Source organism: Schistocerca americana, chromosome 2 (genome assembly GCF_021461395.2).
Source record: "Schistocerca americana isolate TAMUIC-IGC-003095 chromosome 2, iqSchAmer2.1, whole genome shotgun sequence".
In the NCBI taxonomy this organism is placed as follows: Eukaryota; Metazoa; Arthropoda; class Insecta; order Orthoptera; family Acrididae; genus Schistocerca; species Schistocerca americana.
The window spans coordinates 852,876,224-852,901,699 of record NC_060120.1 but is presented as its reverse complement, the minus strand read 5'-3'; the positions used below and the strand labels follow the sequence as shown (position 1 = coordinate 852,901,699).

Here is a 25,476-nt window from a genome sequence, read left to right as displayed (position 1 = left end):
CATGAAGTGATGCTCAAGGACTATTTAACTCTTGGAAAATATTACAATATTGATAACAAAACAAAGGTTCCTCACATACAGAGTTTACTTCTGTTAAAACTCCCTCTCTGAGTGGCTATGCTTGATGCACAAATCTATTCACTAGTGTTTTGTCCTTGTCTGTGGGAAACATCTTTAGAAATAAATAATATACTGTATCAAAAGCAGTTTGAGGGCCCTTCAGCTTTGATGCAATTGCCAGTGTTTTATATCTGAAGATACCTCCCGCATACCGGGACAAAATTTTAATGAATAGTTTTATGCAACAACCATGATCTACTACTCCAGAAATTCTAACAAAATTACAGAGTTGAATTACAAAACTTCATTGACTGATATGTTTGTTATATTATGTGGGAATTTATATCTGGAAACGCACTCACTGTGTAGATAAAACTGTCACTGGTCACATATTGTGTGATTTATTAACTGTTTTTGCTCATCAGAATGTGAGCATTCTCCAATCTTTGAAAATTACATTATGTAATAACAGCATCAGATAAAGTTAGTCATTAAAACTTGACTTAGTATAGAGTAACTGAAATGAATTGTTACTGGTGGAAACAGGTTAGTTAGGGGTTTAATGGTCCACATGGTCAGCATCAATTTTGTGCTCCTTCAAACCATCTTATATTTAATTTTAGTATTATAGATCCTCTTCTTGTACACAATAGCAGGTATTAATTTTTTGAACAGATCAAATAAATATCCAGTTTATTTTACATAATAAAACTCAGAATTCATCATCAGGAGCTGACGATGGAATGAAGCCTCCTAAACACATTGTAAATACATACTTAAAGTTTTGTGACTGGTTACATTGTGTTTTTTATTTATATTTTATAATACAGTTTGTTGGCATTTTCTGGACTTCCAGCCAGATTGAGCGCCCTCCAAATTTGCCCCCCCCCCTCCGTCCCTCCCCCTCCCCCCATGTATGGTCCGACTTGTCCTGTTTCTGTGTGACATCAGCTTTGCACTAATTAGTTTCCCATTTTTTGACTTGATTGCAGTATACAGTACATAGTTAAGTGCCTGTAAACGTAGTTGTTAAACAATATAGTAATGTAAATAATTTTCTCATGGTATAATATTTTAAGAAATTTTTGATAAAGAGTAACTTAATAAACTGGTAATTGAAATTTTCTTTTCCTTTCAGTAATAGTTGAAGAAGCAGCAGAAGTGCTAGAGTCACATGTTGTCATTTCTTTAACAAAGGCCTGTGAACATCTCATTCTCATAGGTAAGTATGATAACCAAAAGATAACTAACTGCTCAATATTACAACTACTTCTAATGGTTCAGAGAGAGATGACTTTTTAACAGAATGTCTTTTCGTTTTATGTAACATAGTGTATGATTATTCAGTGTTTATTTTATTGAATTGTATCACGAACAAGAGTTTGTAGTCTATTTTGTTACTGAATTCCTTGCATTTGAAGCACAGCTTGTGAAAAATTACAGATGTGTAAAATTGCCTGCATATATTAGGAAATTTTGATGCCAATAAAAAAACTTATTAATTTTCAGGTGATCACAAACAGCTGCGACCTTCAACTGCAGTCTTTGAGTTAGCAAAAAATTTTAATTTTGACATTTCGTTGTTTGAACGGATGCTTCAGAATGGAATGCAATATGACTGTTTGGAAGTTCAGCACAGGATGAGGCCGGAAATAGCAAATCTTATCACTCCAATGATTTATCCAACATTAAAGAGTGCACCATCTGTTTACCAATATGAGAAGGTGAAAGGGGTCACAAAAAACCTGTTTTTCATCAACCACAGATTTCATGAAGAAGAGGTATGTGATAAACTTTCAATGTAATACACAAACTCTGTTGTGACATAAAATCTCATGATTAAATGTCCGCCTGCTTAGCTGGGTGGTAATTTGCTCACCTCCCATGCAAGCAGGCCCGGGTTCGATTCCCAGCTGGGTTGGAGATTTTCTCCGCTCCGGGACTGGGTGTTGTGTTGTCCTCATCATCATTTCATTCTCATCACCGGTGCGCAAGTCGCACAATGTGGCATCGGATGAAATAAGACTTGCACTTGACGACCAAACTTCCCCGAATAAGGGCCTCCCAGCCAACTATGCCATACGCTCATTTCCATTTCATGATTAAATTAGAAAATGGAAACTGAAACATGCACATGAAATATTATTTGAAAGAAGTCTGAAGTTTTCCTGTGTTGTTTCAATGAAATGTATGTCTACATCTATAGCAAGCCACAGGGGAGGGCATGGCAGAAAGTATTTCCCATTGTACCACAAATTAGGATTTTTTCTCATAACATTTTAATACAAGGTGTGGGATTAATGAATGCTGTAATTAATCTAATGTCTTCACAGTGGCTGTGGGAGTAGTGTGTAGAGGACTGTAGTATATTCCTAGTTTCTACAGATAATACTGGTTCTGGAAACTTCATAAGTAACTTTCTTGGGGTGCTATTAAACAACATCAATGTTACAGCTCCAATGGAGTTGCAATATAGACATTGTTAAAAGCAGTGTCGGATGAAATAGTTATATCGAGTGGCAAAAGAACAATAGTACACCACAAAAAAGAAGGAGCAACATGGTGGACAATGTGAAGAAGGTCAGAACACAAAGTTGTGCTTATAAGTCAGTAATAAAGTGGTAGTGTGACCTCCAGACCAGATGAGAGGAAACGCAGACCAGATGAGAGGAAATGCAGATCAGCAAATCATCCCACTGATGATGCCTCTGAATGAGAAAAAGGCGAAACGCATCTGGGATAAGTAAATTAAGGGGCAGCAGGAAAAGGAGGTTTTATTTACAAAACAAGTAACGCTTGGTATCATTTGTACAGCACATATTTATTATCTGCTGTATGTACACTTTGGTAAGGATCCTAATCACTTGAGCAATATTCTAGAATGGGTTTCATTAGTATTTTCTAAGCAATCACTTCTGTAGGTTCACTTAATTTTTCCATTATCTTACCAATGAACTGAGGTATCTTGCCTGCTTTATCTATAACTGAGACTGTAAACATTCCATTTCTTATCCTCACAAATTGTTAACACCGTGGTATATGCTTGAGTTGACTGATTCCAGTTGTCATTCATTGATATTTTAGTTAAAAGATATTAATTTTTCACATTTTTTGAAATGCACAATTTTCACTTTTCTGAATATTTACAGCAAGTTGTCAATTTTGATTTTGAAATCAGATCAAGATTTTACTGGATGTATGATCAGCTCTCAGATAGTTACACAGATGTAACTGGTGAATCATTGTGGAGATTTTAATGTTGATTTTCTAAGGTAATACTAACCGAGGTCACCTAAGGTTGTTTATGTTCAGCTTAGGATTATTTTCCACAGTAAATTCTCCTAAGTGTATTGAAGGACATAGTGCAACAGTCATTGATAGTTTGTTTTTAGACCTAGCAGCCTGCAGTGATTTAGCTACAAAACCAATTTTCAGTGGCTTATCTGACAATGATGGTCAAATATTAACAGTAAAGTTTACTTACTAATTAATGTAAATGGATAGATAAAAAAAAATCTACTCACCAAGCAGTGGCGGGGGAACAAGCACACAAAAGGGTTTAACTTTTACAAGCTTTCAGAGCCAATGCCTTCACCTTATGGCAAAAGAGTTGAAGGGGAAGGAAGAGGGGTAAGCAGCAGTCAAGATTTGCTACTCCCCTACCACTGGTGTTGTAAAATCATTCAATGTGTCATTAAAAAAACAAAACTCATATACTTTGTTAAAAAAATGTAACACTCCAATAATAAAGTAAAAAATATTTGCAATATGTAACAAGAAGCAAACAAACCTAGACACTGAAATGGAACTGAGTTCCCAGAAAATAGCTGCGGCAGACTTTACTTATGTAGACACTGCGTACACCACCAACAAACATTAGTTTTGCACAACAGTCCCTAAAGAGATTACAACATTCATCAGGTCACTAAAAGCAGTAATTCTGTTGGCCATGATAGTCTTTCTATAAGAGTATTAAAATATTATGCCAACTTCATAGGATTACCAAGAAACTATCTTTGTAATCAATGACTTGGGGCATATTACCTGCCAGACTTACATATGCTATAGTAACAACCATTTCAAAACTGGAGATACGCAAACCAACTAATTTCTGACCTATGTCATTCTTTAGTGTCTGCTACTTGGTTGCGTGTCACTGCCACAGTCAACTGTCAAGTTTGCATCAACCTTTGGTGCTCATGTGTTTAGTGGTGTAGTATCACATGTGCATGATAACAGATGAATCGCACCTGTCAAGCAGCTTCCATGCCAGCCGCGAGGTGTAGGTTTTCCAATAAATTTTGATGTCTCTGTGTATAGTTTATCCCTTGCTGCAAATTTTTATATGTTTTGTGTGTTCTGTGGTTTATGTTCAGTTCTTGATTCTATCACTTCGGGTTACAATAGTAATTGCTTGCTGACTTCTCTCGAGTATTCATACATTCAAGAATGATTTACTTCAGAGTTTACTATCTGATCAAAACTCATGGCCAGTTACTCAGTAAAGTATGTTGCTCCGGTAAACTTCCTGTCTCATTGTGTTCATGTTTTGCATCTGTCGGACAGCTTAAATTGAGATCTACTTGATAGTTTGTGACCCCAATGTAATCTGAGCTGAAGAAAGTTGAACAACCACCATTGGCTTTAATTATTACACAAGATGACCAGTGTGCCAACAGTTTGTAGATTAGCAGACTGTTTGCATCCGTTCTGGCTGAACAACTCAATCCTTTGGTTCACCCAAGTAGAAACCAGTTTTAGTTGTGCTGGACTTACGACTCGAAAAAATTTGCCCTCTTCGTGAGTCAGCTTGACCATTGCTATGCCACAGAAGTACAAGATGTGATTTCTGCACAACCTCAAGCGAATACATATGAAAGGTCAAAACCAGAATTAATCCGGAGGTCCCAAAGCTGATCGTTGACTAGTGCTGCATCATTGAGCACGGAACAACCCATGTACTTGGTCCCACCGTAGGTTCGGTGAACAAACGCAAAAATGTATTGCACCATGTTCACACTCAAATGCCAGCAGCACTCAGTATTGGGCAAAACTGAATGTCCTGAAAGTCATGGTACCTGTTCATTAATGATAGAAGGTCCAGCCAGAAGAATTTTATAGAGAATGTCTCGGATTTAAGCATACTACTGAGAACTTCAGTGCACAGCTGTAGACCATCAATAGCATTCCATTTATCAGCAGCTAATAACCCACTAATCTAAGTGTATGCATTGCAGCAGATCAAGTTGACTTTTGGACTGCGCCACCCATTCGCTTGGGACTTCACCATTTCCAACTATATGGAGCTGGTTACAGGACCTGACCTCTTGGCACATTAGCAACTCTTTGCAGATGTAGTCAACAATCAGCTGGTTTACAGTGTTAATGGATTGGGTTACAAAATGCTACCCAAAACTGGCAAAGATTTATCGCTTCCGTTCTGCAAGGACTGCCATTTTGCTTTGCTCCTTTAGGTGATAAACTCGTGTGTTCTACCACCAGGGAGCAACATCACCAACATCGTCAAGAGGTATTTAAACATCTGGAGCAGTTTGGTGTGGTGTTAAACAAGGCCAAGTGTGTGTTTGGGTAACATGAGGCATTTTTAGTATATTGCAGCCCCGTCAGCAACTGTGATACACTAATATATTGAAATATCTGCCTCAGTTGCGAGAATGTTCTGGTCTTCACCCAGGTTTCGCCTAGAATAATCTAGCCTTCTTCAGAAACATAAAATTACTGTAACATGCCAGAGTAAGGCACAGTCAACATTAAAAATTAAAACCTATAGTACTGTGGTACCATGTAAAAATAAAACTACTTAACTGAAGTCCAGCCCCGGCATCACTTCACCACGCGGTCGGTTGGCAGCAGCAACTACGTTGACACTAATAGTTGCTGCTGCCAACTGACCACGCAGTGAAGTGATGACAGGGCTGGACTTCAGTTAAGTAGTTTTTATTCAGTGTGGTACCACGGAACTATAGGCTTTAATTTTTAATGTTGACTGTGCCTTACTCTGGCATGTTATAGTAATTTTATGCTTCTGAAGAAGGCTAGGTTATTTTAGCCAAAACCTGGGTAAAGACCAGAAAATTTTCGCAACTGAGGCAGATCTTTCAATGTATTAACACGAGACAACTTTCCTACACCATCTAATGTCATCTGCAGGCTCCCTACCACTAACAGAGAAGATCAAAGTAATTCTACAGATACTGTGACTGACAATGACCTAGTAGTTACACGACTCCTAAGAATGCTAAACTTTTTATCACCGTCATTTACTGTGTGCAGCAGAACTGCAAGAACTACACAGTGTGGCATTCACCGGTCCAAAGTTCAGAAACAGTACCCCAATGCAGTGGTCGGAAGCAATGTGCTCCACCTTCAAGGCTGCAGAGCAAGGAATGGTGGTCACACACACACCTGGTGCATCCCAAGCTTTACATGCCTTTGGCGTTGGTAGCAGATGCAAGTCAAACAGTTATTGGCATGGCACTGCAAAAATTGTTGGATGACTTGTGAGAACCGCTTGCGTATTTCTCACACAAATTGTCACCATTGCAACAGAAGAGTAGTGTGTGCTTTCACGACCTCCTGGCTGTTAAATACTTCCAGCAACAAATAGAAGCAAGGATGTGTACAATCTTCATGGATCATTAGCCGCTGATCTATGCTTTCAAACAGAATAGCATCGTCTGCTGTCCCCATCAGTTCAATCATCCTTTATAAGCCTATTTAGCATGGACATAAAGCACATTTACAGCATTGAGAATGTGGCGACCAATGGTTTTTTATGCGACAATAGTGCGTTCTGACCGATGGACTTTTCGGAAATGGCCAAGACACAGCAGAGCGACCGAGAGCTCCAGATTTTCATCAACAGTACCACTTTGGTGTTAAAGTTGCAGCTGGTCAGTGTTGTTGGCAAAGAGTCTCAGTTGTATTGTGACTTTTCAGAGAGAAGACCACAACCATTCATACTGACTGCATTTCAGCAGCAAGTCTTCGACAGTTTGCACAGTCTGTGCCAGCCCGGAGCCCACTTAATATTTCCCCTTGTGTCACAAAATTTTGTGAGGGCAGGGATGGAGAGAGATTCTGAAAGTTGACATAGACATGCCTCCAATGTCAATGCTGTAACTTGTCCTGCCCCTCAGAGATTTTCCAGATGCAACCTCTCTTTTTTGTACCTGTGCAAACTTGTGGACAATGTCACAGCGTAAACCTTAGCGTCTGCGTTCGGATCAATTTGGCTAACTAGGTTTGGCTGTCCACTATACATAACCACTGACTGTCCACTATGCATAACGACTGATCGTGGCAGCCAGTTTGCATTGGATTTATTCATCCAGCTGGCAGAGTTCTGTGGGGATGTTCATCAAAAGACTACCAGCCATGACTGCACCAGTAATGGAATGATTGAAAGATGGTAGCATTCACTGAATGTGGGTCTAATGTGCCATGGAACACCATGGACTTCTGCCCTCCCTATAGTTGTCCTGATACTATAAATAACATACAAGCAGGACTTGGACTCCTCGGCTGCAAAACTGGTCTATGGTGAACCATTGCGTCTTCCCAGAGAATTTGTTATGACCAGTTCACTCCAGTCAGCACTGCAAGATCAACTGGAATTTCTTCAGCAGTTAAGGGACCACATCACTTTAATATGACCTTCCACAGCCTCCAGATATGGTATGCTGACCACTTATGTGCCCCGCAACTTAGAAAGGTCCTCGCACATGATGCTCTGAACAGGCGGTCCATGGCACATACCATGTTCTGTGGAGAAGCACACAGATGCTGGACATCATGGTAAGCAGAAAGCCAATAACCATTGCCATCAACTCTCTCAAGCCCGTGTACATTTCCAGGGATTAGTCACCATCCACATTTTCCACTGCCATGTCACAATCTCCAGTACAGGGGCAACAAACAGCCGATACAGACCAATGACAAGCACGCAAAACCAGTTCCAGCTGTGAAGGGTGTTTATGTGCCCCATTCCGAGATGACTTTCTGCTCCTATCACAGGGGCTGATGTAGTGTCTGCTATGTTGTTGTATATCATCGCCACAGTCAAAAATCAAGTTCGTGCCAAGTGAGGCCCCTATGTTTAGTGGTGTAGTGTCACATATGCATGGTAACAAGAGAATCACAGCTGCTAAGCAGCTTCTGCGCTAGCCAGCAGGAGTGTTGTGTTTCCTATGAACTTTTTATGTCCCTGCGTAATATTTTTTTTTCCTTGCTGTGAATTTTTATGTGTTTCCTATGTGCTGTGTGTTATGTTTGTTCTTGCTGCCTTCTTCTTGAGTATTCGTACATTCAAGAATGATTTACTTCAGAGTTTAGATTCTGATGAATACTCGAAGGACAGTAATAATTGCTGCACTACCTGTTCACATTGTTTGCTAAATATAGTGACTGCAATAAAGTATTTTGCTCCAGTAAACCTCTGATGTCTGTGTGCTCACATTTTGCACAGGTCTGACAGCACAAATTAAGTTGTAGCTGATAACTCATTCCATTCATTTCAGAAGTGTTCCAGAAAGTGGCCCATGATAGAATACCACACTGACTCATTTACGAAGCGAAGTTTGTTACGTGTCTCTCACTTTCACTTTTGTAAAGGATTCTCCACAGTGGTTTACTTTGTTCGTGTGATCGTTCTAACTTAAGTATTACGTAATTGTAATCCCTTAGTATTTAGCTGAGTTTACAGCTTTTAGATGAAATTTAGTGGATTCTTTTTAGTAGTCATGTGGATGGCTTCACACTTTTAATGATTTAGACTCAATTGCCACCTTTTGCACCATACAGATATCTTGTCTAAATAAAGATACCTTGTCTAAATAATTTTACAATTTATCTTGATCATCTGATGACTTCATATGATTTTAAATGACAGCATCATCTGTAAGCAATCTAAGAGGGCTGCTCAGATTGTCTTTTAAATCATTTATGTATCAAGAACAACACAGGGCATATATCACTTTGTTTGGGAATGCCACAGATTACTTCTGCTCTACTCAATGACTTTCCTTCAGTTATTAGGAACTGTAACCTTTCTGACAGGAAACCATGGATCCAGTCACACAACTGACGCCGCCTGTCAACAACACTCATTACTTTGTGAGAATAGAGAGCTAGTTGTGCTTCACAAGAACATTTTCTGAATGCATGTTGCCTGTTTGTCAATAAATAATTTTTTGCAAGGTGATACATAATGTTTGAGCACAGTGTATGTTCCAAAATCTTACTGCAAATCTGTTAGTGATATGGGTCTGTAATTCAATGTGGGTTACTCCTATTTCCTTTCTTGCATATTTGTGTGACTTGTGCAACTTTGCAGTCTTAGTGTATGGCTCTTTCTACAAGCAAGTGGCGGTATATGATTGCTAAATATGGAGCTGTTGTATCTGCATACTCTGAAAGGAACCCGACTGGTATACAATCTGGACCAGACACCTTGTTTTTCTTTAAGTGTTTTAAGCTGCTTTGCTACACCAAGGATATCTACTTGTGAGTTACTCATGTTGGCAGTTGTTCTTGATGTGAATTGTGGAATATTTACTTCATCTTCTTTTGTGAAAGAATTTTAGAAAACCATGTTTAGTGACTGCTTTAATGGCACTGTCATTAATAACATCACCATTGTTATCATGCAGTGAAGGTCTTGCCACTGGTGTAATTTACATTCGACCAGAATCTATTTTTTTGTTTTCTGTCAGATTTCAAGACAGAGTTTTGTTGTGGAAACTATTAAAAGCAACTCACATTGATGTTTTTGCAAAATTTCGAGCTTCTGGAGAACTTCACTAATCGTGGGGATTTTATATTCTTTTAAATTTGGCATGGTTCTTTTACTCCTTCTGCAATAGTTTCCTGACTTGTTTTGGTACCATGGGGGATAAATACAATGTCATATCAATTTATTTTATGTGTATTGCTCAATTGCCATCAATACTATTTCTTTGAATCTAAACCACATATGTTCTGCGCTTACATAGTCAGAATGGAAGGAGTGGAGACTGTGTCATAGGAAGGTGCCAAGCGAGTTTTTATCTGCTTTTACAAATAGATGTATTTTGCGTTTGATTTTGGTGAGTTTGGATTTTACGGTATTCAATCTAACTACAACCACCGTGTGGTCACTAATCCCTGTATACATCACGATGCTTCCTAGTTGGTCAGTGTTATTTGTTGCTAAGAGGTCAAGCATTTTTTTGCGATCATGTACACTTCAGTTGGGCTCCTGAACTAGATGTTCAAATTAATTTCCTTAGAAAGCATTCAGTGCAATTTCAGATGATGTTTTATACCGACCACTGACATGAAACATGTATTTTCGCCATCATATTGAGAGTAGATTGAAGTCAGCACCAACTACAAGGTATGTCCACAAAGTAAGTTCCATTTGGTTATATAAGACAAATTAGTACAGATACAGAAAAAATGTTTATTGTAAAAAAATCTACAACTGTTAAACTACTTTTCTACACAGCTTCCAAAATTTTGTAGGCACTTATCATAGCGTGGCACAAGTTTCTTGTATGCGTTCTTCATAGAAGGTTGCTGCCTGTGTATTCCACCATGTGGTAACAAGTTCTTTCAGTTCATCATCATTGTTGAAGTGTTGACCACCAAGGACAGATTTTAGATGTAAGAAGAGATGAAAGTCGCTAGGAGCAAGATCCAGGCTGTATGGAGGATGAACAAACACGTCCCAGTGAAATTCCCATAAGAGTTGTTTGGTCACATTCGCCGTGTGAGGTCGGGCATTATCATGGAAAAAAAAACAACACCTTTTGACAGTAATCCTCGGCGCTTGCTCTGTATTGCGCGGTGCAATTTCTTAATGTTTTTGCAGTAACCATGTGCACTGATTGTTTGGCCTCATGGTAAGAAATCAATCAGAAAAATGCCTTTTCTATCCCAAGGTGTCAAGATTTGCTTAGGCTTAAACTTCGTTGGGGTTGAAGTTTGCCTCCATTCCACTGATTGCCATTTTGTTTCGTGGGTGTTGTAAATACCCAAGTTTCATCCTCCGTGACTATCTGAGAAAGATAACCATCTCCTTCTTCATTCTAGCGTGTCAAAAACTGAAGTGCACTGCCCATCCATTGTCTTTTGTGTTGTTCAGTAAGATTTTTGGGTCCCAACGTGAGCAAAGTTTTCAAGTTTCAGTTTTTCACTAGCAATTTCGTGAATTAGTGATTGTGAGATTTGTGGAACTTCCATAGCAAGGACACTAAGTGTAAACTTAGTTTTGCTTCATCTTCTCTTCAGTTGTGTGAACCAGTTCTAGTGATTCGAGAATTTCTGTGTAAATTCTAGAACCACTCAGCCTTCTACCGTCTCGAACACACAATATTCTAAATATGAGTGTGGGATGATAAAATCCTACCTACTGCACGTCACTTGTTTATGTATCCATATTTAAAATCAGTCAAGGGAAGAAAGTAAATGTGGAGGTCGAATGGCACCGACATGTAGATGTCGGGCAATCCATGGACGTTTCAGAGGAAGAACTATGGAGTTTTTATGCCGCTATGTGCTTATTGTGTCATTGATTATTGTTAGTTACATCAAGAACAGTTGAAATAAAGTAGTATTGTGGACTCTTGACTCAGCCTTGTCAGAGGCAAGACATATTTCCAGACTCTTTTTCTGAAAGTCATGGTGTCTAAACTGACTTCCTTTTGAAAGTAAAATAATTTGTTTCTAACATACAACTGTACGAGAGACTTGCTGGAGGTTGCATATTTTGTGGAAAGTGAGAATTTTGTAATGTGCACGAAAGTTAAATACATGAACGGAGTTGCCGAAAGAGCAAAGTTTTAGAAGAGAAGGTCTATTAAGAAAGTCATCACAACACATTAGAACGTGGCGACCTGTGTGTGTGGGCGGGGGAGACAGCAATTTTCAGTCAAATATGAGAAAAGAAGCTGTGTGTGTTGCCATAGCAACCAAACATAATAACACAAGGGACTTTCTCTGATACATTGAAATACGTTCAAGTATCCTATGGAGCAAAATTTGAATGAAAAGTGGTGAAGACGTGAAAAATTCACAACGATAAAACAGCAGAGATGATTTCGATATATTTGTCTAAGAAGAAGTATGCCTAGAACACTTCAATCAAGATGATGTCTGCTTCTGGTAGCTGAGTGGTCAGCACAACGGAATGTCATGCCTAATGGCCCGGGTTCGATTCCCGGCTGGGTAAGAGATTTTCTCTGCTCAGGGGGACTGGGTGTTGTGTTGTACTTATCATCATCATTTCATCCCCATTGACTCACAAGTCGCTGAAGTGGCGTCCACTCGAAAGACGTGCATGGCATTTACATCAAGAAGATCCAGTGCTGGGAGTATACAGCTCTCACACACATTGTGGGGACGCAGATGTGGAAACCAACCTACATATGACGCCACCAGCACCAGCTGCCGATCACCAGTGCTGACCTGCCTCCACATCCGCTCACATACGCTATGAGAATTCTACGCCAGGTGAGCGTGAAACGAAACTTCATTACTTTAGTATGAAGTGGTACAAAATACTGTTGAGTGAACTTTTATTTGTGTAATTACCATATTTGAAGTTAGTTTTAAATGATTAAGAGAGCTAAAGCATATAAAAGTATGGAAAATCTACAACAGGTTGAGGAAACTCAAGACCCAGCAATGGCCATGAAAGTCCGGGCTGAGTTGATAAATTTAATCAAAGCTCAGAGTGAAACTTTAAATGCTCAGAATCCTATATTAGACTCATTGAGTTTTCAATTAAATGCTCAGAGTGTGACTCTAATAAAAAACCTAGACTTAATAAATTCTTAATTAAAGGGTCAGAATGAAACTGAAAATTCAAATGACAAATCTATGTTTGTTAAACATCAAAGTAGATCCTCACAGCAAAGAATCTGGTAATCTATGCGAAGGCATGGGTGCTTTGAAGACTGAATGCAGTGCCTTAAGTAATAAAGTAGACAATTTAACAGTAGATTTAAAGATAGAGTTCACAAATTCTTTGACCACTAATATAAATCATATGTTTACTGACCTTAGTCAGAAACAGAATGACACTTTTCACAGTTTATCAAAAAGGTTAGAACTTGACATTGAGAACAAATGTAATAATGTAGAATCAGAACTTATTGAAAAGATAGGATCTTTTGAAAACACGTACAATATTAAATACAATGATGTAAGACAGTGAATGAATACTTTGGAAGAGAGTGTAGATAAGAATAATGAATTAATACCAATCATTCATTCGCAAATTACAGGTGTCAGTATACGAGTAGATAATGTAGAACAGAATTTCAAAGAGGAAATAACTAACTCTGATATTATAAATGTAATTAGTTTGGAGGAACAATTTGGAGAAATTATAGATCAAAAGGTTACCGAGAGAATAACATCTGGGAACGTATCACTTATTCCTTCGTCTGAAGGACCGTCTATACCAGAAAGGGTATAGACGACCTGTGGAGAGAATTTAAGTTTATCCAAGACAAAGTAGAAAAAAGGGTATCTTCACCTAAGGTGGTGTTAACTAGTGAAGTGTTGACTGGTTTGCAGTGGGGAGACTTTCAAGAGAAATTTAAAGAGAGGTACTGGTCTGCAAGTGCTCAAAAAAGGTTCATATCAGATCCAAGGGACTCGGGCAGAGTCATCTATCCCCCAGGGACATTAACATTCTGAGTTAATGGGTGGAGTGACGTCCATCAGATCCCGAGTTGTTTTCGGTGTTTCTTCCAAAATAGTTTTCTGCACCGAATTCCTTTAATATCTTAAACTATTCTGTCATCTATCCCCCAGGGACATTAACATTCTGAGTTAATGGGTGGAGTGATGACCGTTGGACCCCGAGTTGTTTTCAGTGTTTCTCCCAAAATAGTTTTCCTGTACTAAATTCTTTTAAAATCTATGACTATCCTATAATCTTATTGCTTAAAAAACCGGATATGACCATAAAATAGAGAACAACTTAAGAGAATCACAGAAAATGGGTGATATCTAGATGAAATAAACTAAATAGAGTACTATATTTGTGGAAAATATAATAAGATGTGACTAACTGAACAGTTGTTATATCGTAGTGTATAGATGTTCTATTTTGTATAGAGTATTTTATACCTTTTACGAGATGTGATATAGATGGGAGGGTTTGCATAAATTATGAAAGGGGTGGGTATTGTAGCTAAAAGCTTGATTTACAAGAACAGATAAATCATGACTAACACAAAACACACATCACGCCTTTCAAACAACCCTCACAAACAAGTGTGCCTGATTCTTCTTCATTTGCCGTTTCCATAGAGTTGCTAGGATTTCCTTCAGGGACCTCAAGATGGTGAAGGTGGGTCAAGTCCGTTCTGTAGGAGACAATTTAACACCAAACCTCCTTCAGCATTTCACTCAAGTACCTGAGATGTAGGGATCCTGGTGAAGGGGGGTGGGAAGGGTTTCCTCTCGTTTTCGATCCTAGCAACCACATCTATTTTTTTCCTTTCGTACTTCGTGTCTTGAGGACCTGTCTATCTTTTCCCTCTTTTCATATTCATAAACTTCTATTTCTGAAGTCTTTCCTTATTTCCGTGGTTACTAATAACCTACATCTTTTCTTTAGATAAGAAGGCCGAAGAATCAGACTACACGAACACACATCCACATATACAGAAATATACACTACTACGCAAACATTAAATTATATAACACAAATTCTGTCACAATGTGTGAACCGCCAGGTGTTGTAGGGGAAAAAGTGTGTACATAGGGAATTCTGCACACATATATGGGGAGTTATGATGGTTCTACATCGAATATACATAAGGGGAGGTGCCCATACATAACGAACAACTATAAAATAGTAATGAGTAATACACTCCTGGAAATTGAAATAAGAACACCGTGAATTCATTGTCCCAGGAAGGGGAAACTTAATTGACACATTCCTGGGGTCAGATACATCACATGATCACACTGACAGAACCACAGGCACATAGACACAGGCAACAGAGCATGCACAATGTCGGCACTAGTACAGTGTATATCCACCTTTTGCAGCAATGCAGGCTGCTATTCTCCCATGGAGACGATCTTAGAGATGCTGGATGTAGTCCTGTGGAACGGCTTGCCATGCCATTTCCACCTGGCGCCTCAGTTGGACCAGCGTTCGTGCTGGACGTGCAGACCGCGTGAGACGACGCTTCATCCAGTCCCAAATATGCTCAATGGGGGACAGATCTGGAGATCTTGCTGGCCAGGGTAGTTGACGTACACCTTCTAGAGCACGTTCGGTGGCACGGGATACATGCGGACGTGCATTGTCCTGTTGGAACAGCAAGTTCCCTTGCCGGTCTAGGAATGGTAGAACGATGGGTTCGATGACGGTTTGGATGTACCGTGCACTATTCAGTGTCCCCTCGACGATCACCAGTGGTGTACGGCCAGTGTAGGAGATCGCTCCCCACACCATGATGCCGGGTGTTGGCCCTGTGTGCCTCGGTCGTATGCAGTCCTGATTGTGGCGCTCACCTGCACGGCGCCAAACACGCATACGACCATCATTGGCACCAAGGCAGAAGCGACTCTCATCGCTGAAGACGACACGTCTCCATTCATCCCTCCATTCACGCCTGTCGCGACACCACTGGAGGCGGGCTGCACGATGTTGGGGCGTGAGCGGAAGACGGCCTAACGGTGTGCGGGACCGTAGCCCAGCTTCATGGAGACGGTTGCGAATGGTCCTCGCCAATACCCCAGGAGCAACAGAGTCCCTAATTTGCTGGGAAGTGGCGGTGCGGTCCCCTACGGCACTGCGTAGGATCCTACGGTCTTGGCGTGCATCCGTGCGTTGCTGCGGTCCGGTCCCAGGTCGACGGGCACGTGCACCTTCCGCCGACCACTGGCGACAACATCGATGTACTGTGGAGACCTCACGCCCCACGTGTTGAGCAATTCGGCGGTACGTCCACTCGGCCTCCCGCATGCCCACTATACGCCCTCGCTCAAAGTCCGTCAACTGCACATACGGTTCACGTCCACGCTGTCGCGGCATGCTACCAGTGTTAAAGACTGCGATGGAGCTCCGTATGCCACGGCAAACTGGCTGACACTGACGGCGGCGGTGCACAAATGCTGCGCAGCTAGCGCCATTCGACGGCCAACACCGCGGTTCCTGGTGTGTCCGCCGTGCCGTGCGTGTGATCATTGCTTGTACAGCCCTCTCACAGTGTCCGGAGCAAGTATGGTGGGTCTGACACACCGGTGTCAATGTGTTCTTTTTTCCATTTCCAGGAGTGTAGATAAATAAGAAATAAGGCGTCACCAATGTCAGTGCCCTAAAAACTCTGATGAATTGAAGGATAGTGGGACATTAGTTGTAAAAAATAAACATAATATCTATTGAAAGTATAAAAGTTGATAAGTAGAGGAGGACTCTAGTGAGTGAATGATATATTAAAGAATTAATGTAATGTTTAAGTTAAATTTATATCTGTACCAGAAGATACTTAATTACGGTATACATAGAAATGTACACTAGAGTAATGGGACCATTAGGTTTACTCAGAAAAGATAAAGGGGCATACACGGCATTCACTAAATATAAAGGGCAAATGTACCTATGAGGAGATAGGATGATCTGTGGCCTAAAAAGTAGAGATGTTTTGTAAGGGGTATACCTATCAGATTGCAAAGAGGAAGTGCTCTCATAAGGTCAACCCACAAGCAAAGAATAGGTGCTGATCCTAGGAGAAGGGGACAGTATTGTTACAAAAGTTACAAATTTTATAGGAATTATTCTGGAAAGTATAAATTCTATGAATGACTAGCATTATTGTGTTTTGTAGAAATAAATGAGTGTCAAAAGAACACTTTTATTTCACCCAGAGTTCCTCCAAGCTACAACTAATGAAAATAGTACCTACTAGGAAAAAGGTAGTACAAAAACATAAGAATAGAAAATAGATTATTCATGTGTCATATACACCTGACGGTTCCGCAATCTACTGTGCACATTTTGTTGTGAGATACAAATGCCTGTTGCACGCAAGGACTCATTTCAGTTATTTCTGGTAGTTGATGTTGGGTGCCTGTGAGCTGGCAGTTGGAGGAAACAATCTTGCATTAGTGTTATCATATGAGGATGACCAGTTGGAGGTCTGTTCACATTTCCCATCTTTCTGTACTTTCTCCACACCTTAGAGACATCACTGTGAGTGACTTCTAACCATTCAGCAACATCTTGCTATGTATGACATGCTGAAAGTAAAGCCACTATCTGACCCTATCAAAGTGTTGTATGCATATATATGACATGATTCTGCAATGCTGAACACGAACTGGTGTTGATACTGGACTGCTCGCAGTGTGGCGCTGCGGCAGCAGCATGTTTTTCATGACTGGGAAATGGTCACAAATCATGCCAGTAGTAAACTGTGTCCAGAATACGGTCTCTAACTGGCTAATGCAGAAGTGCCTTGGTTAATGAGACCTCACTATCACAGACTACATTTTACAGTAGTATTCCAAACTTTTGTTGAGCAGTGTATTTTCTGTTACTTGTGTCTACCTTATTTACCCAAATCTAAGCCGCACTTTTTTTCTGGTTTTTGTAATCCAAAAAACCGCCTGCGGCTTAGAATCGAGCGCAAAGTAATCGGAAGTTCCGAAAAATGTTGGTAGGTGCCGCCACAACTAAATTCTGTTGTCGAATATATGTAGCGCTACGCAGGCATGCTTTGCGGGCACAAAGATAAATACTGGCACCAAAACCTCTGCGTCAGTAAATAAATTTTTTAAAAAAGCGGAAGACGAGCTTTTCTTCTCCGCCCCGAGTTTCGACCACTGCATTTTCATACATTATCCAACGAAGTAAATACAAATTCTGTATTGTTCATCTTCGAATGTAACAGCATTTCAATGCACTACGAAAATCCGACTGGCAAGACTGTTTGGGATGTTTGTCAATATGGCCAACTCTGCGTTCTGAATTTTTTCCTACCTGTGAGAAAAGATGGTTGCTAATAGGAACTTTTATGAATTGTGATTCACATGCAGTATTCTCTTCACTATAAGAATGATACGAATATAAACATTTTGCCATGTATTCTTTCGTGTTTGCTGCTATCTCATTTAAATCCTGTCCGCCTAATAAACTACGAAACTAGTGAGACAACAGCAAACGTGGAAGAATATACATATCATGTCATGTTTATATTCGTATTATTCTTGTGCCTAATAGTGATACAGTCAGAAATGAAGCACGGCAATTCGCTAGATTTTAAAATCTAAGATGACTAATTTCTGTGCAGAGTGTAATGTACTAAAGAGGCGTCTGCAAAGATTTTCCAATGGAGAAAATTTTTCGCTAAACTCTCGTTCAGAACATCTTCTATCATACGCAGTCTATTATTTGGTTGTTGTTGATCATTATGAAAGAAAGCAGTGTAAGTAACAACAAATTGCAGTCTCTTGCCATTGTTTCGCTAATGAGACAATTCCTCTCTCTCTCTCTCTCTCTCTCTCTCTCTCTCTCTCCTTTTTTTTTTAAACGGCGGTAGCTTGCACAAACGCAAGCCATGCCGTGAGTGGCGACGGGTCATAAACACTTATTACCAGACTGCGACAAACAATGCATGACACAGTACAGTAATGCATTTTCACCGAGTGACGTAAACACCTATAACAAAGAGAACGGCACTTATCAAATCAAAGAAAAATAAGCAATCAATTCAAACCAGACGAAGTACGTGAAAAAGGAATGGTACCCGTATAAATACGGACGGCGTGCCTGACGCATAGCAATGGCTACTTGGTAAAGCTTAACTGCTAAGCTTACGACTCGAACCAAACTACCGTAGCTGTATCGTCATTCATTCGACCTAAATCATGTCTCATATTAGAATGGACCAACTTTGTTTCGATTTGGAGGTGCGGCCTAAAACTTTTCTCTCCCCTTGAATTTCTAGTCTCAAATTTCAGGTGCGGCTTAGATTCGGGATAATTTTTTTCCTCAATTTCGAGTCTCATTTTTCAGGTGCAGCTTGGATTCGAGTGCGGCTTAGATTCGAGTAAATACGGTATTCACCACACATTAGCCTGCTATAGGTGAGTGGTTGCCATTCCCCTATTTTATGTCATACCACCCAGGAAATTCCATTAGTATTAAAACTTTAAATAGGTATTGCAACTAAATGAAATTGTACAGTAGAAATTTTAGCAAAGGTAGCTAATGTGCAAGAACCATAAGAAGCTAAGTTGTGTTTTTATCCAGTCTGGTGCAAAATATATCATGAGAAGAATGACAGCTAGTACTAGAAATCATCAAAGTTCTCAAATTATTTAAAAAACTGCGCTCTTACAACAAAGTGACTATTGAAACTTTTAGGTGTCACAAGCAGTTTATAGTGAATTCAAATAAATATATGAAGCTTATTGAGCACCAGTTTATCAAAAAGCTGTTTGATAAATTAATTGTTGAAATTGGTTACAGATCCACAAATAACTCTCCACATCCAGGTTGTCAAAAGCGACTCATTTGGACCTGAGGTTCATTTAATAATTCCTCCAATGAATGTGTCAGAAGGTATTCAGAGTTTGAGTTTGATCTAATTGTAATGGCATGCATGCCTGAACCCCAAACAGAACAACAAATTATTGCAACATTTGATGAAGATTCAATTCAGGACTCTTTTTTACAAAATAACTGTTTGATTTTTATCCATCTGCAATTCCCCATCGAATACATATGGTAGAAAATTTAGTCCGTACTTTTACAGCCGTAGTATCAAATCTTTCATGATGATAATAAATAACACTGTGTAGAGTTTTATGTGTTCATTCTGACTATGAAGTGCCCAAAGTTGTAGGTATATGCTTTTAAAAGATAGACCCATGTAAAATCACGGGTTCTATTGAAAATAAAAAAACTTTATTACATGTGGAAGTTAAAATGTATCCTACATTTCTGCCTCCAGTTAGTTATGCATTCCATAGATCATATTCACAATAAATGTGATATGGAACATATCATCTGAGCAAATGTAGGTTGTTCTACCTCCAGTTATTTATGTGTTCCATAGATCATTTTCCCTCCCACCATGGACCTTGCCATTGGTGGGGAGGCTTGTGTGCCTCAGCGATACAGATAGCCGTACCATAGGTGCAACTATAACGGAGGGGTATCTGTTGAGAGGCCAGATAAACGTTTGGTTCCTGAAGAGGGGCAGCAGCCTTTTCAGTAGTTTCAGGGGCAACAGTCTGGATGATTGACTGATCTGGCCTTGTAACACTCCAAAATGGCCTTGCTGTGCTGGTACTGCGAACGGATAAAAGCGAGGGGAAACTATGGCTGTAATTTCTTCCCGAGGGCATGCAGCTTTATTGTATGGTTAAATGATGATGGCGTCCTCTCGGGTAAAATATTCCAGACGTAAAATAGTCCCCCATTCGGATCTCCAGGTCGGGATTACTCAGGAGGACGTTGTTATCAGGAGAAAGAAAACTGGCATTCTACGGATCGGAGCATGGAATGTCAGATCCCTTAATCAGGCAGGTAGGTTAGAAAATTTAAAAAGGGAAGTGGATAGCTTAAAGTTAGATATAGTGGGAACTAGTGAAGTTCAGTGGCGGGAGGAACAAGACTTCTGGTCAGGTGAATAAAGGGTTATAAATACAAAATCAAATAGGGGTAATGGAGGAGTAGGTTTAATAATGAATAGGAAAATAGGAATGCGGGTAAGATACTACAAACAGAACAGTCAACGCATTATTCTGGACTAGATAGATACGAAGCCCACGCCTACCACAATAGTACAAGTTTATATGCTAACTAACTCCGCAGATGACAAAGAGATTGATGAAATGTATAATGAGATAAAAGATTGATGAAATCTTTGGTTCAAGAACCATAAAAGAAGGTTGTATACATGGAGATACTGGAAGGTATCAGATAGATTATATAATGGTAAGGCAGAGATTCAGGAACCAGGTTTTAAATTGTAAGACATTTCCAGGGCAGATGTGGACTCTGACCACAATCTATTGGTTATGAACTGTAGATTAAAATGGAAGAAATTGCAAAAAGGTGGGAAATTGAGGAATTGGGACCTGGATAAACTGAAAGAACCAGAGGTTGTAGAGAGCTTCAGGGAGAGCATTAGGGAACGATTGACAAGATGGGGGAAAGAAATACAGTAGAAGAAGAATGGGTAGCTTTGAGAGATGAAAAAGTGAAGGTAGCAGAGGATCAAGTAGGTAAAAAGACGAGGGCTAATAGAAATCCTTGGGTAACAGAAGAGATATTGAATTTAATTGATGAAAGGAGAAAATGTAGTAAATGAAGCAGGCAAAAAGGAATACAAACATCTCAAAAATGAGATCGACAGGAAGTGCAAAATAGCTAAGCAGGGATGGCTAGAGGACAAATGTAAGGAGGCACATATCACTAAGGCTAAGATAGATACTGCCTACAGGAAAATTAAAGAGACCTTTGGAGAAAAGAGGATGACTTTGCATATCAAGAGCACAGATGGAAACCCAGTACCAAGCAAAGAAGGGAAAGCAGAAAGGTGGAAGAAGTATATAGAGGGTCTATACAAGGGCGATATTCTTGAGGACAATATTATAGAAATGGAAGAGAATGTAGATGAAGATGAAATCGAAGATATGATACCGCGTGGAGAGTTTGACTGAGCACTGAAAGATCTAAGTCAAAACAAGGCCCCAGGAGTAGACAACATCCTGTTAGAACTAATGACAGCCTTGGGAGACCCGGGCCTAACAAAACTCTACCATTCAGTGAGCAAGATGTATGAGACAGGCGAAATACCCTCAGACTTCAAGAAGAATATAATAATTCCAATCCCAAAGAAAGCAGGTGTTGACAGATGTGAAAATTACCGAACTATCAGCTTAATAAGTCACAGCTGCAAAATACTAACACGAATTCTTTACAGACGAATGGAAAAACTAGTAGAAGCTGACCTCGGGGATGATCAGTTTGGATTCCGTAGAAATGTTGGAACACGTGAGGCAATACTGACCCTACGATTTATCTTAGAAAATAGATTAAGAAAAGGCAAACCTACGTTTCTAGCATTTGTAGACTTAGAGAAAGCTTTTGACAATGTTGACTGGAATACTCTCTTTCAAATTCTAAAGGTGACAGGGGTAAAATACAGGGAGCGAAAGGCTATTTACAATTTGTACAGAAAGCAGATGGCAGTTATAAGAGTGGAGGGCATGAAAGGGAAGCAGTGGTTGGGAAGGGAGTGAGACAGGATTGTAGCCTATCCCCGATGTTATTCAATCTGTATATTGAGCAAGCAGTAAAGAAAACAAAAGAAAAATTCGGAGTAGGTATTAAAATTCATGGAGAAGAAATAAAAACTTTGAGGTTCGCCGATGACATTGTAATTCTGTCAGAGACAGCAAAGGACTTGGAAGAGCAGTTGAATGGAATGGACAGTGTCTTGAAAGGGGGATATAAGATGAACATCAACAAAAGCAAAACAAGGATAATGGAATGTAGTCTAATTAAGTCGGGTGATGCTGAGGGAATTAGATTAGGAAATGAGGCACTTAAAGTAGTAAAGGAGTTTTGCTATTTGGGGAGCAAAATAACTGACAATGGTCGAAGTAGAGAGGATATAAAATGTAGGCTGGCAATGGCAAGGAAAGGGTTTCTGAAGAAGAGAAATTTGTTAACACCAAGTTTAGATTTAAATGTCTTAAAGTCGTTTCTGAAAGTATTTGTATGGAGCGTAGCCTTGTATGGAAGTGAAACGTGGACGATAAATAGTTTAGACAAGAAGAGAATAGAAGCTTTCGAAATGTGGTGCTACAGAAAAATGCTGAAGATTAGATAGGTAGATCACATAACTAATGAGGAGGTATTGAATAGAATTGGAGAGAAGAGAAATTTGTGGCACAACTTGACTAGAAGAAGGGATTGGTTGGTAGGACATGTTCTGAGGCATCAAGGGATCACCAATTTAGCTTTGGAGGGCAGCGCGGAGGGTAAAAATCGTAGAGGGAGACCAAGAGATGAATACACTAAACAGATTCAGAAGGATGTAAGTTGCAGTAGATACTGGGAGATGAAGAAGCTTGCACAGGATAGAGTAGCATGGAGAGCTGCATCAAACCAGTCTCTGGACTGAAGACCACAACAACAACAACAACAACAGATCATTTTCACAGTAAATGTGATATGGAACATGTCATCTGATCAAATATTTCTCGACGTTATAGAAAGATTTGTTAAAGAGAAACATCTTTAATCTACATCCGATAACAGTGTAGCTGACTCAGATATTTTGTTTCCATGGGTAGATTGTCAAAGAATTGCCTATTTCACTCATTTCTGTACTAAAATTAGATTAGGTAAGGGTAATGCAAGTCATTGTCCCTACTAGTTCTGTACTTGTGAATGTCTCTTGTCACTCTCAGGCTCAACTGGATTGTTAAAATAGATTTCAAAAGTGAATATGTGCACTGAGTGGCTTTGGTTATTGTTTCCAGTTGCTTAAATAGATGCCTGCAAGATGTATGTGTGTAAATCCCACACGTAATTTTAATTACTTTCTTTTGTGTAATGAATACTTTTTGCCGCAATAAGGAATTTCATCCCCATGACCCCAAATGTTATTCAGTAAGACAAAAGTGAAGCAGACTATGCAAAATATGTTTACTTACTGACTTCTGCACCCCAAAAATTGACAGTTACTCTTATGGCTAACTGAAGCTACATACTGTGTGGTTTTCACAGTTCATCAAGAACTTGGAATTTTCTACCTTCTTTATTATTAAGGTTAATAAGGGGTGAGGTGGTTTTGTCAGTACAAAACTGGATGATCAGTGTTTTTTAAAGGTTCTACTTACATGAAACCATTCAGTAACTTTCATGAAAACATCATTTACTATTTTCTCTGCTGATATTTCATTGCTTGGTGTAACTTTCGGCATTCCAAAATAAATAAGAAGTATTCCAGGCATGTGCAGAATCATATATTCATAAATAGTTAATTTTTCTAATGCAATATTATCATTGATACGGTCAAATGCCTTTGATAAGTCACAGAAGATCGTAACATGATATTTTATCACTTAAAGTTTTTATTATGTGTTTAGTGGGCTAAATATCTCATTAGAGTGGCCCTTTTGAAATTCACTATACTGTTGGGTGACAACCCTGGAGTACATTATCTTCTCAAAAATTGTAGATAAATATGTAATTATTGGCACTGTATGATTGTTATTGATATCTGTAGAGTCACCCCTCTTAACAATGGCCTAAGGAAAAATATCCTGAATTAATGACGCACTGCATAAGTGACCAAGAACATTACATATTATAAGGCCTCAACTTTTTGGTAGCTCATTGAAGACATTACCCACCCATAAGAACTTTTATTTTTTAGAGTCGTGATCTTCCTCATTTCAGATGTGAATGTGAGATTAATTTTTATTTTACAGAATGTCCTATATGTTGATTCTTTCGCATAAAATTTCATTTTTCTTCTGAACTATTTGCAATTTTTATTTTACAGTATGTCCTATATGGTGATTCTTTGGCATAAAGTTTTGCTTTTTCTTCTGAACTATTTGCACAAATATCCTCACTTATTTTCAAAAAGTAATTGTTAAAAACTTCTGCTACACATGAACTGTCTTTTGCAATGCTCCCTTTCTCCTAAACAGAAACGATCTCATCTTCTGTGGCTTCTTTCCCTGTCTGTGTTTTAATGGTATCCCATACAGACTTGATTTCATGTAACGAATCGTACAGCCATGTCTTGATCCTTGAGTCAACAGATGGGGACATTTGCAAGACAACAACCATCTGCAGGAACAGTTCGACGACATTTGCAGCAGCATGGACTGTCAGCTCGGAGACCATGGCTGCGGTTACCCTTGACACTGCATCACAGACAGGAGCGCCTGCGATGGTGTACCCAACAACGAACCTTGGTGCATGAATGCCAAACCTCATTTTTTTGGGTGAATCCAGGTTCTGTTTACAGCATCATGATGGTCGCATCCGTGTTTGGCGACATCGCGGTGAACGCACATTGGAAGCGTGTAGTTGTCATCGCCATACTGGCATATCACCTGGTGTGATGGTATGGGGTGCTATTGGTTACACGTCTTGGTCACCTCTTGTTCGCATTGATGGCACTTTGAACAGTGGATGTTACGTTTCAGATGTGTTACGACCCATGGCTCTACCCTTCATTTGATCCCCACGAAACCCTACATTTCAGCAGGATAATGCACGACCGCATGTTGAAGGTACTGTACGGGCCTTTCTGGATACAGAAAATGTTCAACTTCTACCCTGGCCAGCACATTCTCCACATCTCTCACCAATTGAAAACGTCTGGTCAGTGGTGGCTGAGCAAC

General features: G+C 39.6%; 1 protein-coding gene across 1 annotated transcript in view; it reads left to right on the top strand.

The window, feature by feature from the left end:
• LOC124594486 (NFX1-type zinc finger-containing protein 1-like) overlaps nt 1-25,476 on the top strand; it is a 356,250-nt gene that overhangs the window by 41,474 nt on the left and 289,300 nt on the right. The window contains exons 8-9 of the mRNA XM_047132862.1: nt 1,199-1,282; nt 1,570-1,841. Coding sequence (XP_046988818.1) covers nt 1,199-1,282; nt 1,570-1,841 — 356 coding nt within the window. The remainder of the gene's footprint in view (nt 1-1,198; nt 1,283-1,569; nt 1,842-25,476) is intronic.